The sequence below is a fragment of the Gymnoscopelus braueri genome (genome assembly GCF_963280865.1).
Source record: "Gymnoscopelus braueri genome assembly, chromosome: 17".
Lineage (NCBI taxonomy): Eukaryota > Metazoa > Chordata > Actinopteri > Myctophiformes > Myctophidae > Gymnoscopelus > Gymnoscopelus braueri.
This window is the reverse complement of record NC_137617.1, coordinates 50,390,323-50,407,423: the sequence shown is the minus strand read 5'-3', so window position 1 is coordinate 50,407,423 and position 17,101 is coordinate 50,390,323. Positions and strand designations below refer to the sequence as shown.

Sequence of the window (17,101 nt, the reverse complement as noted above, 5' to 3'; positions counted from 1 at the left end):
TTGAGCTGCACACGGTTGTTGCTCCTTTAGTCAGTTTATTTTTCAAATATATATGAGTGACGTTTCAAGCCCACGTTCAACTGCATGACTAAATGACATAGAAGTACAACACAGTTAATCAATGTCATGTGATTAACACACCGGTGTGTGGAGATCAATCTACATCATTGATATCAATCAACACTTTATTCATATATATATATATATATATATATATATATATATATATATATATATATATATATATATATATACTTTCACTACTATTATATTTAAATATATATATTTAACATTTTCATGATTTAAAAATAATTAGCAGATCTACAAGCTCATAGTGCAGCACTCGGTGCAAGTTTGTATATGTTTTTTTTTTTACACATGTAAGAATAAAGCACAGTAAAACCACTTATTAACTGAACAAAACATCAAGCCAAATGGCCATCATGACTTCAGTAATACTACAGATGCATCTCTGAGCAAAGATTAAAAACTATTTGACAAATGAACATTCCACTAGACATCAGACACAGAGATCCAGTTCAAACCCATTCTTCTGCAGCAATCTTTAGATCAAAGTAGTGTTCTGTTATCCTTTTAGCATCATTGTATAATCGTACCTCTGTACTGTTAATAAAGTATTCAATCAATCAGTGAAAAAGCCTTTGGGACTAACAATCTTTTGGTATGACAAGAAATCAACTTTGACACCATTGTTCTCATTTTAAATGTTCTAATAACAGTTCAATCGGTATGTCCTCTGGACTTCTCTGCAAGTGGGCACACGGAACACTCCGTGGTGGGTAATAAGACTGGGCAGACTGGATTTGAGATCAGTGAAATACGTTCTCAGCCGTTCCAGCAGGCCTGTGCACATGCGTTTGATGTACTCTTCACTATGCCTCCGAGAGATTTCTCGGATCTGACTTAGATTAGCGACGCGTAAAGGGCAGCGACCAACATACATGTAATGGTGTATGGTGTTAGGTCTGTGCTTCATTTGGGGGTCAGCCATTCTGCATCCAGTTACACGCTCCCCAGAAAATACTGGGTATATATACATGTCTTTGTATTGTCTATACTTGTCCAGCAGCCCTGGCAGTTTGTTCAGGTAGATATCAACGGCGATACCAGCAGCCGATTGATGGACAGCCGAGCAGTCGCCGCACTCTGAGTGCTTCATGTTGGCGATGTGAGCCAGCAGTAACACGTGGAAGGCTGCTCCGTTGACCCAGTGCTTCAGGTGGTGGGTGCTCATCTCTGTGTCCATCGTATGCCGCAAGGCGGTCAGCTGTACACTGAGCGTGTCCTTGGTGTTTTGTGCTATTCGTATCAGCTCTGGCGTGTCGTGGATGTGGATTCTGTGTTGCTTCACGTAATTGTCCATGGTGACGAGGATGGCGTTGGACTTCTCATTGTTGAACACACGCTGGAGCATGGCGGGTATGTCGTTGTCTGTGCGGTCCGTTGCAGGTCGAAGGCCAATCAGCAGGTCCAGGATGATGGAGATAACCACCGCCCCGAGCCCCACACTGTTGGGCGCCTTGGTGAGCGGTGCCAGGGCTTGACCCACACTTTGGAAATACTCTGGGACTTTCTGTAATACATCCGCCTCGGCCAGGTTATCACTGAAGTGCTGCTGTAGAATCCTGTCTGAATTGGCAAAGGAAAACTTTTGGAAGGTCTGGTCAATGCCAACATCAGGCAGGAAGTTGCTTTCCACTGCCGTAGTGTAATACGATTCAACAAGATCCCAGTCTATTGTAACAGTAGAAATTGTGTCCCCCATCTTGCTTTCTGCTGTAGTGACAGGCGATATGGAGAAGAGGCAGTCTGTCAATTCTTTATATCAGTGGAAGGCACTGTAGCGGACCCTGGTTGGATAATACGAGTGACTCATGAGTTTAACATTAATCCAACAGTCCAACGGTCACATACTGTAGACCATGTGTACAAGGACATCATGTCAGGACATCACACACACACACACACACACACACACACACACACACACACACACACACACACACACACACACACACACACACACACACACACACACACACACACACAGTGGTTTATACAGATATGTTCATGGTTTAGCTGGTTTCCTATAGTTTCAAATGTACAGAACTCTGCTCCCAAAATAATAATAATAATAATAATAATAATAATAATAATAATAATAATAATAATAATAATAATAATAATAATAATAATAATAATTGAATTCATGACATTTTGACGAGATAATAACTTCAGCTAAAACCATGCAGCCCTAATTTCATAATCTTTAGCATGTTGGTATGATTCTCACAGGACACTGTGTGTGTGTGTGTGTGTGTGTGTGTGTGTGTGTGTGTGTGTGTGTGTGTGTGTGTGTGTGTGTGTGTGTGTTTTTGTATTGCTATGCTTGTGAGGACCAAATGTCCCCACAAGTAGAGTAGAATTTGAGAAATAGAACCATTTTCTTGGTCCTCACACGAGAAAATGTTATTTTATGGTTGAAAAAAGATTTCTAGATACGTTTACAATTAGAAAAAGATTCAGGTTGGATTAGGTTTAGGATTAGACATTTAGAGGTTAGGTTTAGGGGTCGGGGTGGTCGATTTCTCCCTATTTCATACTTGGCAAACACCGGAAAATAGCCGATCTACAAACTCACACATGTTGTGAGCTTGTAGATCTGCTATTTTTCGGCTTTAGACTTGGGGTTAAAAATGCCCCAAAGAAATCATAAATCAATCATAAAATCAGCTTCCTAAAATGTTGATGTCCACAACGTGTGTGTGTGTGTGTGTGTGTGTGTGTGTGTGTGTGTGTGTGTGTGTGTGTGTGTGTGTGTGTGTGTGTGTGTGTGTGTGTGTGTGTGTGTGTGTGTGTGTTATGTTCTGTCCCCTTTCATCACATTATAGTTAATTTGCATACTTGTATCTACAATATCTAATCTAAAATCATTTCATATACCCATAAATACATTTATTTCTTAGATAATTATTTAATAGAAATTGGTTCTTCAAGACAATCACCTCAGGATCAAAAGTTTGATAGTGACAATTGGTTAACAAAAATATTAATAATAATAATAGTAATAGTCATAATAGATGATATACAGAAATCAATGTTATGGCTCTATTAGCTTATTACATGGACAAATAACATTTGATTGTGATATTTACTGTCTCTATAGTGATTTGTAAAAAGAAGTGCTTGGAATAATATTGAACAGAAAAGAACTATGTGTTGCTTTGAGTCATTACATATTCATAATGTATGCTAATTAACCATTATGAACATACCAAAATGCAAGTTATATAACCTCGTTATTTATGCTCATTTATTCAAATGTGCAAATTGCCAAACTAAATATGCATAATACAAGAATGCATATTGCAGAATTGGATTCTACAGGAGAAATCACATAAGGATCAACTGACAAAAGTTTAGTACGCCATTTTATCAAATTGTTATAGGATTCGCCCTGTCTATATGTACATGAGGTTATACATAGTCTATATGTACATGAGTTTAAACATAGTGTCTATATGTACATGAGGTTATACATAGTCTATATGTACATGAGGTTATACATAGTCTATATGTACATGAGGTTATACATAATGTCTATATGTACATGAGGTTATACATAATGTCTATATGTACATGAGGTTATACATAATGTCTATATGTACATGAGGTTATACATATTGTCTATATGTATATGAGGTTATACATAGTCTATATGTACATGAGGTTATACATAATGTCTATATGTATATGAGGTTATACATAGTCTATATGTACATGAGGTTATACATAATGTCTATATGTACATGAGGTTATACATAATGTCTATATGTACATGAGGTTATACATTGTCTATATGTACATGAGGTTATACATAATGTCTATATGTACATGAGGTTATACATAATGTCTATATGTACATGAGGTTATACATAATGTCTATATGTACATGAGGTTATACATAATGTCTATATGTACATGAGGTTATACATAATATCTATATGTACATGAGGTTATACATAATATCTATATGTACATGAGGTTATACATAATGTCTATATGTATATGAGGTTATACATAATGTCTATATGTACATGAGGTTATACATAATGTCTATATGTACATGAGGTTATACATAATGTCTATATGTATATGAGGTTATACATAATGTCTATATGTACATGAGGTTATACATAATGTCTATATGTACATGAGGTTATACATAATGTCTATATGTACATGAGGTTATACATAATGTCTATATGTACATGAGGTTATACATAATGTCTATATGTACATGAGGTTATACATAATGTCTATATGTATATGAGGTTATACATAATATCTATATGTACATGAGGTTATACATAATGTCTATATGTACATGAGGTTATACATAATATCTATATGTACATGAGGTTATACATAATGTCTATATGTACATGAGGTTATACATAATGTCTATATGTACATGAGGTTATACATAATGTCTATATGTACATGAGGTTATACATAATGTCTATATGTACATGAGGTTATACATTGTCTATATGTACATGAGGTTATACATAATGTCTATATGTACATGAGGTTATACATAATGTCTATATGTACATGAGGTTATACATGTCTATATGTACATGAGGTTATACATAATGTCTATATGTACATGAGGTTATACATAATGTCTATATGTACATGAGGTTATACATAATGTCTATATGTACATGAGGTTATACATAATGTCTATATGTACATGAGGTTATACATAATGTTTACATGTACATGAGGTTATACATAATATCTATATGTACATGAGGTTATACATAATGTCTATATGTACATGAGGTTATACATTGTCTAAATGCACATGAGGTTATACATAGTCTATATGTACATGAGGTTATACATAGTCTATATGTACATGAGGTTATACATAATGTCTATATGTACATGAGGTTATACATAGTCTATATGTACATGAGGTTATACATAATGTCTATATGTACATGAGGTTATACATAATGTCTATATGTACATGAGGTTATACATAATGTCTATATGTACATGAGGTTATACATAGTCTATATGTACATGAGGTTATACATAGTCTATATGTACATGAGGTTATACATAATGTCTACATGTACATGAGGTTATACATAATGTCTATATGTACATGAGGTTATACATAATGTCTATATGTACATGAGGTTATACATAATGTCTACATGTACATGAGGTTATACATAATATCTATATGTACATGAGGTTATACATAATGTCTATATGTACATGAGGTTATACATAATATCTATATGTACATGAGGTTATACATAATGTCTATATGTACATGAGGTTATACATAATGTCTATATGTACATGAGGTTATACATTGTCTATATGTACATGAGGTTATACATAATGTCTATATGTACATGAGGTTATACATAATGTCTATATGTACATGAGGTTATACATGTCTATATGTACATGAGGTTATACATAATGTCTATATGTACATGAGGTTATACATAATGTCTATATGTACATGAGGTTATACATAATGTCTATATGTACATGAGGTTATACATAATGTCTATATGTACATGAGGTTATACATAATGTTTACATGTACATGAGGTTATACATAATATCTATATGTACATGAGGTTATACATAATGTCTATATGTACATGAGGTTATACATTGTCTAAATGCACATGAGGTTATACATAGTCTATATGTACATGAGGTTATACATAGTCTATATGTACATGAGGTTATACATAATGTCTATATGTACATGAGGTTATACATAGTCTATATGTACATGAGGTTATACATAATGTCTATATGTACATGAGGTTATACATAATGTCTATATGTACATGAGGTTATACATAATGTCTATATGTACATGAGGTTATACATAGTCTATATGTACATGAGGTTATACATAGTCTATATGTACATGAGGTTATACATAATGTCTACATGTACATGAGGTTATACATAATGTCTATATGTACATGAGGTTATACATGTCTATATGTACATGAGGTTATACATAAAGTCTATATGTACATGAGGTTATACATAATGTTTGCATGTACATGAGGTTATACATAATATCTATATGTACATGAGGTTATACATTGTCTAAATGCACATGAGGTTATACATAGTCTATATGTACATGAGGTTATACATAGTCTATATGTACATGAGGTTATACATAATGTCTACATGTACATGAGGTTATACATAATGTCTATATGTACATGAGGTTATACATAATGTCTATATGTACATGAGGTTATACATAATGTCTATATGTACATGAGGTTATACATAATGTCTATATGTACATGAGGTTATACATAATGTCTATATGTACATGAGGTTATACATAATGTCTATATGTACATGAGGTTATACATGTCTATATGTACATGAGGTTATACATAATGTCTATATGTACATGAGGTTATACATAATGTCTATATGTACATGAGGTTATACATAATGTCTATATGTACATGAGGTTATACATAATGTCTATATGTACATGAGGTTATACATGTCTATATGTACATGAGGTTATACATAATGTCTATATGTACATGAGGTTATACATAATGTCTATATGTACATGAGGTTATACATAATGTCTATATGTACATGAGGTTATACATAATGTCTATATGTACATGAGGTTATACATAATGTCTATATGTACATGAGGTTATACATTGTCTAAATGCACATGAGGTTATACATAGTCTATATGTACATGAGGTTATACATAGTCTATATGTACATGAGGTTATACATAATGTCTATATGTACATGAGGTTATACATAGTCTATATGTACATGAGGTTATACATAATGTCTATATGTACATGAGGTTATACATAATGTCTATATGTACATGAGGTTATACATAATGTCTATATGTACATGAGGTTATACATAATGTCTATATGTACATGAGGTTATACATAATATCTATATGTACATGAGGTTATACATAATGTCTATATGTACATGAGGTTATACATAATATCTATATGTACATGAGGTTATACATAATATCTATATGTACATGAGGTTATACATAATGTCTATATGTACATGAGGTTATACATAATGTCTATATGTACATGAGGTTATACATAATATCTATATGTACATGAGGTTATACATAATGTCTATATGTACATGAGGTTATACATAATGTCTATATGTACATGAGGTTATACATAATGTCTATATGTACATGAGGTTATACATAGTCTATATGTACATGAGGTTATACATAATGTCTATATGTACATGAGGTTATACATAATGTCTATATGTACATGAGGTTATACATAGTCTATATGTACATGAGGTTATACATAATGTCTATATGTACATGAGGTTATACATAATGTCTATATGTACATGAGGTTATACATAATGTCTATATGTACATGAGGTTATACATAATGTCTACATGTACATGAGGTTATATATAATGTCTATATGTACATGAGGTTATACATAATATCTATATGTACATGAGGTTATACATAATGTCTATATGTACATGAGGTTATACATAATGTCTATATGTACATGAGGTTATACATAATGTCTATATGTACATGAGGTTATACATAGTCTATATGTACATGAGGTTATACATAATATCTATATGTACATGAGGTTATACATAGTCTATATGTACATGAGGTTATACATAGTCTATATGTACATGAGGTTATACATAATGTCTATATGTACATGAGGTTATACATAATATCTATATGTACATGAGGTTATACATAATATCTATATGTACATGAGGTTATACATAGTCTATATGTACATGAGGTTATACATAGTCTATATGTACATGAGGTTATACATAATGTCTATATGTACATGAGGTTATACATAATGTCTATATGTACATGAGGTTATACATAATGTCTATGTACATGAGGTTATACATAATGTCTATATGTACATGAGGTTATACATAATGTCTACATGTACATGAGGTTATACATAATGTCTATATGTACATGAGGTTATACATAATGTCTATATGTACATGAGGTTATACATAATGTCTATATGTACATAAGGTTATACATAATGTCTATATGTACATGAGGTTATACATAGTCTATATGTACATGAGGTTATACATAATGTCTATATGTACATGAGGTTATACATAGTCTATATGTACATGAGGTTATACATAATGTCTATATGTACATGAGGTTATACATAATGTCTATATGTACATGAGGTTATACATAATGTCTATATGTACATGAGGTTATACATAATGTCTACATGTACATGAGGTTATACATAGTCTATATGTACATGAGGTTATACATAATATCTATATGTACATGAGGTTATACATAATGTCTACATGTACATGAGGTTATACATATATATATGTACATGAGGTTATACTAAAGGTGCCAGTTGGTGACACTTCTTTAGGTCCACATTAATGACAATAATAATAATTATTATTATTATAACTTCTGTAGGTCCACATTAATAACAATAATAATAATGCTTATTATAATAACTTCTGTAGGTCCACATTAATAACAATAATAATGATAATAATAATTATTATTATAACTTCTGTAGGTCAACATTAATAATAATTATTATAAAAACTTCTGTAGGTCAACATTAATAATAATTATTATTATAAAAACTTCTGTAGGGCAACATTAACAATAATTATTATAAAAACTTCTGTTGGTCAACATTAATAATAATTATTATAAAAACTTCTGTAGGTGCACATTAGAAGCAGGTACAGTATGTACAGACAATATGGTGCAAAAAAATGTTCTCTGTGTCCTCGTATGATCTGAATCACAAGGTCTCATGTTCAGAATAATATGTGTTCTTTGGACATAAAACTTGTACGAGCCAAAGCTATTATTTGGACAGGCCTCAGTCAAAGGTTGTTCAGGTCATTCAGGTCAATGCCCCAAACCCAGCAAACATTGAGTAATGGAGAATTGGGTAAAAGCATCATGGATACTCCATATCAAATATTGCGGCTGTTTAAAGGGCCGCAAGGAGCTAAACATGGGAGAGAGACACTTGTATGACACGCATGCACAAGAATTCAGGTCCACTCCAATCCTGTGCGTTTGACCATTTATTCTCCACAAGACAATGTTAAGTACAACAATTCCCAGCAAACTATTAACTAAACGTGGAAGTCACTGTGTTGAGATATGATGATACATTACTTTGGTGCGGTCAACAGAAATGATCGGCTCCACACGCTCACCCCCTCTCTATCCAGATTCCCATACTACTATGCCCAGGTGAACGCCATGTTTCATTATTAGCGCGGCAGCGCCCCAGCTCCTGTGATCACGCCCACCACCACTAACAGTGCAGTGCCCAATCTGTCAATCAAGTGTGCAATAATAATGCCAATAATAATAAAACACTAGACTAGGCAAAAAGTCACATACGGCTCCTACATCAAAGATGAACCTATTATGGAAAATATGAATATCCAGACAGGGTGAATAATATCTGAGCAGAGAAAAATCATTTACAGCCTCCTGGCCTGGGGGACAGAATCTCTCCTCTGAGGTGTCATTTTGGACAGAGATGTTATCCTTAATGGTCATATTAGCAGTGGTGGAAAAAGTACTCATATGTTTTACTTAAGTAAAAGTGAATTCAAAAATCTACTTGAGTAAAAGTACAAAAGTATTGGTATCAAAATGTACTTAAAGTACCAAAAGTAAAAGTACTAAAATGTTTGAAAATAGCAGATCTACTATTTTCAAATAGCCTGCGAGTACAAATACCTCAAAATTTTACTTAAGTACAGTACTTAATTAAACGTACTTAGTTACTTTCCACCACTGCATATAAGTATATTTGCTATACTAAGTGACAGTACAATAGTAATGCTGACTGGTTAAGTTAAGAACGTCCATGTACGTAGTCAACTATATGACATATGACACTTTATTAGTCAGACATGTAAACAGAACAGTGATAACACAGAACAGTCCTGCTGCAGTCAAGTTAGAATGGCTTTACATTGGTGTAACTAGTGGCTGACTAGACATTCAATGAGATTGAATGGAAGGCAGACAAATACACAATAATACATAATATTTGGCAATCTATCAATTCCACCACAAACCAGTTCTGGTTCTGTTTCAAGGCGTTTGACTGAGGGTGGAGCCAAAGCACTAGCCAACACAGCAGGTCACAACGCCCTATAAGCTGGACAAACATATCATATTGTTGTTATGCCATGACAAATATGCCAGAAGTGACGGATCAAACTGATGTTTATTTCATATTAGAATGACACGTAGGCAAGAAGTTTGTAAAACATTGTGTGAGGTTATCCGCTATATTTGGAAACACGTGACAGTTTAAAAATAAGATGTTAACTTTTAGATGGGAGACAGTCCTCGTATTAGTGTTTTGGGGTCATGCATTCTAGGGCATTCTAAGTGAAGTCAGACGTGAGTTGCAAATGTTTGACTTTTTATGTTTGTTGTGTTGGTGCCATTGATTACTAAAAGACACCTGATAGTCCAAAGATTGCAATAACCTGACTCCAAATAACCTGTTTTCACTCAGGCACAATTCCAAAGATATTGCCTCACTTAGATTTATGTATACTAGAGGCGGCCATCTCATCTAGAGATCGGGACGCTTTGCGGCCCCTCACAGCTACGTTGCAACAGTGATCCAACTGATAAGGCCATGCATGGAGATCTCTATCTGTCAGTCCTTAACCCTTTTATTTAGAATAAATAAATGAAAGGTTTCGCTGTCTCGTTGGTACATTGTTAGCAGTGCTCGGTTTCAGCAAATGCAGGCCACGGTCTCGCGCAGGTCTTGTGAGAACGACCTTCCCCTTCAGGTGCTGTTGGCCGCCAGCATGTTTCTGACCGACGCCGGGATCCCCCGAGGCTGCTCTGGGTGCCCCCCCCCAAACCCCCCCCCCCCCCCCTGGAATCTGGTGACAGCTCCTCGGTGCTTCAGGCGCCAGGGTCCTTTACCCACTGCCTTGTGGGTAGTGTTGGGTCTGAGAGAAGGTGGCGACGACTCTTAACCTGGAGTGGGGTGGACAGGCCCGCTGATGAGCTGCTTGTCCCCGTCTGCCCTGGGTTCGCCGCGGCGCTCCGCGTCTGCTGGGACAAAGTGCGGGGGCGTTACCGATGGTTATAAACCATATTCACACGGCGGCCATATTGCTATTAAGTTAATGGTTGCCACAGCAACAGGGTGGCACTTTCAATGTTAAATTCCAAAATGGCTGCCGTGTGACTATGGTCTATAGCCGACCGAGAGGCCTTAGGGCTCGGCGGCTATCCTCCTATCGATCCCATAATGGCAACATTGGTCCTTGATGCGGAGGACATTGTCGGCAGCAGGACACCACAGCTGAAGTCTGGCCCGGAAAAAGGTCAGTGACCAGCTGCTGGGCTCCACTTATGCAAAATCGTGGGATAAAAATGTAGTAAAAAAATAATAATAATGATAATTATTATTATTATTATTATAACTTCTGTAGGTCAACATTAATAATAATAATTATAAAAACTTCTGTAGGTCAACATTAATAATAATAATTATTATAAAAACTTCTGTAGGGCAACATTAATAATAATTATTATAAAAACTTCTGTTGGTCAACATTAATCATAATTATTATTATAAAAACTTCTGTAGGTGCACATTAGAAGCAGGTACAGTATGTACAGACAATATGGTGCAAAAAAATGTTCTCTGTGTCCTCGTATGATCTGAATCACAAGGAGGTCTCATGTTCAGAATAATATGTGTTCTTTGGACATAAAACTTCTATGAGCCAAAGCTATTATTTGGACAGGCCTCAGTCAAAGGTCGTTCAGGTCATTCAGGTCAATGCCCCAAACCCAGCAAACATTGAGTAATGGAGAAATGGGTAAAAGCATCATGGATACTCCATATCAAATATTGCGGCTGTCTAAAGGGCCGCAAGGAGCTAAACGTGGGAGAGAGACACTTGTATGACACGCATGCACAAGAATTCAGGTCCACTCCAATCCTGTGCGTTTGACCATTTATTCTCCACAAGACAATGTTAAGTACAACAATTCCCAGCAAACTATTAACTAAACGTGGAAGTCACTGTGTTGAGATATGATACATTACTTTGGTGCGGTCAACAGAAATTATCGGCTCCACACGCTCACCCCCTCTCTATCCAGATTCCCATACTACTATGCCCAGGTGAACGCCATGTTTCATTATTAGCGCGGCAGCGCCCCAGCTCCTGTGATCACGCCCACCACCACTAACAGTGCAGTGCCCAATCTGTCAATCAAGTGTGCAATAATAATGCCAATAATAATAAAACACTAGACTAGGCAAAAAGTCACATACGGCTCCTACATCAAAGATGAACCTATTATGGAAAATATGAATATCCAGACAGGGTGAATAATATCTGAGCAGAGAAAAATCATTTACAGCCTCCTGGCCTGGGGGACAGAATCTCTCCTCTGAGGTGTCATTTTGGACAGAGATGTTATCCTTAATGGTCATATTAGCAGTGGTGGAAAAAGTACTCATATGTTTTACTTAAGTAAAAGTGAATTCAAAAATCTACTTGAGTAAAAGTACAAAAGTATTGGTATCAAAATGTACTTAAAGTACCAAAAGTAAAAGTACTAAAATGTTTGAAAATAGCAGATCTACAAGCTTGCGACACGTTGTGAGCTTGTAGATCTGCTATTTTCAAATAGCCTGTGAGTACAAATACCTCAAAATTGTACTTAAGTACAGTACTTAATTAAACGTACTTAGTTACTTTCCACCACTGCATATAAGTATGTTTGCTATACTAAGTGACAGTACAATAGTAATGCTGACTGGTTAAGTTAAGAACGTCCATGTACGTAGTCAACTATATGACATATGACACTTTATTAGTCAGACATGTAAACAGAACAGTGATAACACAGAACAGTCCTGCTGCAGTCAAGTTAGAATGGCTTTACATTGGTGTAACTAGTGGCTGACTAGACATTCAATGAGATTGAATGGAAGGCAGACAAATACACAATAATACATAATATTTGGCAATCTATCAATTCCACCACAAACCAGTTCTGGTTCTGTTTCAAGGCGTTTGACTGAGGGTGGAGCCAAAGCACTAGCCAACACAGCAGGTCACAACGCCCTATAAGCTGGACAAACATATCAGGTATATTGTTGTTATGCCATGACAAATATGATGAATTAAATGCCAGAAGTGACGGATCGAACTGATGTTTATTTCATATTAGAATGACACATAGGCAAGAAGTTTGTAAAACATTGTGTGAGGTTATCCGCTATATTTGGAAACACGTGACAGTTTAAAAATAAGATGTTAACTTTTAGATGGGAGACAGTCCTCGTATTAGTGTTTTGGGGTCATGCATTCTAGGGCATTCTAAGTGAAGTCAGACTTGAGTTGCAAATGTTTGACTTTTTATGTTTGTTGTGTTGGTGCCATTGATTACTAAAAGACACCTGATAGTCCAAAGATTGCAATAACCTGACTCCAAATAACCTGTTTTCACTCAGGCACAATTCCAAAGATATTGCCTCACTTAGATTTATGTATACTAGAGGCGGCCATATCATCTAGAGATCGGGACGCTTTGCGGCCCCTCACAGCTACGTTGCAACAGTGATCCAACTGATAAGGCCATGCATGGAGATCTCTATCTGTCAGTCCTTAACCCTTTTATTTAGAATAAATAAATGAAAGGTTTCGCTGTCTCGTTGGTACATTGTTAGCAGTGCTCGGTTTCAGCAAATGCAGGCCACGGTCTCGCGCAGGTCTTGTGAGAACGACCTTCCCCTTCAGGTGCTGTTGGCCGCCAGCATGTTTCTGACCGACGCCGGGATCCCCCCGAGGCTGCTCTGGGTGCCCCCCCCCCAAAACCCCCCCCCCCCCTGGAATCTGGTGACAGCTCCTCTGTGCTTCAGGCGCCAGGGTCCTTTACCCACTGCCTTGTGGGTAGTGTTGGGTCTGAGAGAAGGTGGCCCGCTGATGAGCTGCTTGTCCCCGTCTGCCCTGGGTTCGCTGCGGCGCTCCGCGTCTGCTGGGACAAAGTGCGGGGGCGTTACCGATGGTTATAAACCATATTCACACGGCGGCCATATTGCTATTAAGTTAATGGTTGCCACAGCAACAGGGTGGCACTTTCAATGTTAAATTCCAAGATGGCTGCCGTGTGACTATGGTCTATAGCCGACCGAGAGGCCTTAGGGCTCGGCGGCTATCCTCCTATCGATCCCATAATGGCAACATTGGTCCTCGATGCGGAGGACATTGTCGGCAGCAGGACACCACAGCTGAAGTCTGGCCCGGAAAAAGGTCAGTGACCAGCTGCTGGGCTCCACTTATGCAGTCCTCTCCTCCATGAGCTGCATTATGAACATAAGGCCATGCTGCTTAACTCCTTCCTGGCCAGTCGCCTCTCTTCCCTTTCGGGTGAGGACCAAGACTCCCTTGAGGGATAGGGAGGTGTCCCGATTGCTCGGTCTGCTATTGACGGAGCTGGCTAAGGCTGATGGCCTGGCCGAGGCTTCGGCCGTGGCCTTGCGGCGACACCTTTGGCTGTCCCGGTCGGCGCTGCCGTCACACCTCCAGAAGCCCCTCATGGAGCTCCCCCTTACGCCGGGTAGTACCTTTGGGCCGGGGATGGCAGCCATGCTGCAGCAGGCCAAGGAACTGGGTGAGGCCATGGCGACTTTCCAGCGGTTCATGCCTCCGTGTGCGGGGTCTGCTCCTCGGGGACCCAGGCGACCTCAGGTGCTCTGGCGGCCGCAGGGTCTCTCGTCCGGTCTTCAGCAGCGGCTGGGGCCTCCTCCATCGGCCAAACCTCCAAGGCAACGGCAGGGTGGCCCAGCGAAGGGCCACCCTCTGCTGGTCGTGGCCGTCGCCGCCCTGACGCTAGGGGTAACGGCCCCCAGCGCTCAGGCTGGGCTGGCCCACAATACTCGGCCTGACTGGCCTCTGGCCGGCATCGGCTTTGTCTCTCAAGCCCAAAGGGCAGACTGGGTAACCCAAATGGGGCCCCCTTGGGTGCTGGGCACGGTACCAGGGGGCTGCTCACTTCATTTCCGACGTCGGCCGCTACCCTTCTGGGGCGAGGAGGAGGAGGTCTGGCCCTCCGGCCGGGGGTGCCCTCCCTCCTAATCTGAGGTGCTGTGGGGAAACCCACGCGGCGGCTGCCGTCCCGTTCTGGACCTGCGCGTCTCGAATGGTTTCCGCGGCTACACAGACGCCGTCGCCTCAGGGTGACAGGGATGTGTCACTGTCACCCCCTGGTCCTCTCTGTCCAAGGGGGCGGCGTTGAGCCAGGTAGCACACATAGCGATGGCTCGCTACCCCAGTTGGTTCTCAACAGGGGTGCTGTCGGTTCTTCCCCCGTTTTCCCTGGTCCACTTGCGGTTGGACAGGGTTAAACCATGGAATATTTTCTGTGAATGCTATCTGCAAGGTGATCCCCTCATAATAAAAAAAATCCGATAGCGGTAATCCGTTCCATAGTTGTGTACACAGGAGCCGAGATAGAGCATTTTTAAGTAATAAGTTAACCAGGGAGTGAATGGAGCAGCACATCTTCGAATCGCGTTCTCTCTGGTTCTGTGTAAAAAATAAAAAATAAAAACTCGTCCAAATTCGTCCTTGGCAGGCTGAGCCATAGCAGAATTTGACGAATTAATTAGTCCATGGCAGTTAATGAGTTAATAGCCCCGTGCTGGCCGAGACGCTCCCCGGGTCAGGTGGTTGCGGTCTCTCATCTCTGGGTCACCGTGGCGGCTGCCGCTGTGATCCGTTCTGTTTCCACGGGCAAGAGGGAACCTGTGGCTTCCGGACTTGCGCCGCCTTCAGTTGTGGCCCTGGCCCTTGAGAGGCGTAGGTGGTCCGATCATGGGGCTCCTGGATGGTGTCGTGCATACGCTAGCGCATGCCAGGGCCCCTGCGACTAACACGGCTTATCAAACCAGATGGCGCTTGTTTAGTGCGTGGTGCGTCAGTCATGATGCAGTTCCGGAGACCTGTGACGTCCAGACTGTGCTGCAGTTCTTGCAGTCATTGTTGGATGCAGGATGGGCAGCGTCTACACTGAAGGTGTACCTTGCCGCCATCTCTGTGGGTCATGTTGACGGGCCGGAAGGAACGATGGGTAAGCGCCCTTTGTTGTCCCGCTACATGAGGGGCGCTAGGCGCCTTACTCCGGTGTGGGCTCCTCGGGTTCCCACTTGGGACCTTGGCGTGAGTGAGGAGTGTTTGCGGATGGGGTTCAGATCTGAATTCCTTTTTTTATCGTGAAAATGAATGCGAATCTTTGAATATCCTCCTATAATGCTCTGTAGTGGTAGGTAGGTAGGTAGGGTGGTGAGACCATCGCCATGGTTACGGGGCTGCCCAGCTGTGCGATGGCCCCGAGAGCTATGGGACGAACTGCCTCCCGGGTTGCCAGATCATGTGTGCATAACCCCCACGGATGCGTCGACCGGGTGTGGACTAGTATATATATATATGTTTTAAAGCAAATATTTGTATAACTCAAATCTTTGCTTCTGGAAATTCCCTGGAACAAAATAATTTTAGATGTGGGTCCGTGGCAAAAAACAAAAAAGTTGGCGGTCCTTGACGTTTGAGAACCACTGATTTAAAAAAATAAAACTGAGACAGACAAGACATTAATTTTGTAGAATCCCCAGAAGCAAAGATTTGAGTAATTAAATGTTCAGGATTTTCCAATAAATAGCAGATCTACAAGCTCATAGCGTGGCACTCGGTGCCGCACTATGAGCTTGTAGATCTGCTATTTTTGAATAGCCAAAGTATAATGGTTAAAGTTGTTAAAATCTAAAGTGACAGATGCTTTCCCGGTCTAGGCTTTTAAACTTTAATGTTGTTACATTATGGCCTGGAGACATTTGTTTTTTAAGAACAAACAACGTTTATTTGCCTTTCTGCGTCATCAAAAAT

General features: G+C 39.0%; 1 protein-coding gene across 3 annotated transcripts in view; it reads right to left on the bottom strand.

Annotated features, from left to right (window-relative positions):
* Nucleotides 1–11,094: 11,094 nt before the first annotated feature.
* LOC308105325 (kelch-like protein 24) overlaps nucleotides 11,095–17,101 on the bottom strand; it is a 33,458-nt gene continuing 27,451 nt past the window's right edge. The window contains exon 15 of one of the 3 annotated variants that reach the window (XM_080455982.1): nucleotides 11,095–11,243. In XM_080455982.1, the coding sequence (XP_080312108.1) occupies nucleotides 11,164–11,243 (80 nt within the window). In that variant the 3' untranslated portion in view covers nucleotides 11,095–11,163. Of the gene's footprint in view, nucleotides 11,247–17,101 lie in introns of all 3 variants that reach the window. The other 2 variants (XM_080455983.1, XM_080455984.1) reach the window with 2 other exon arrangements.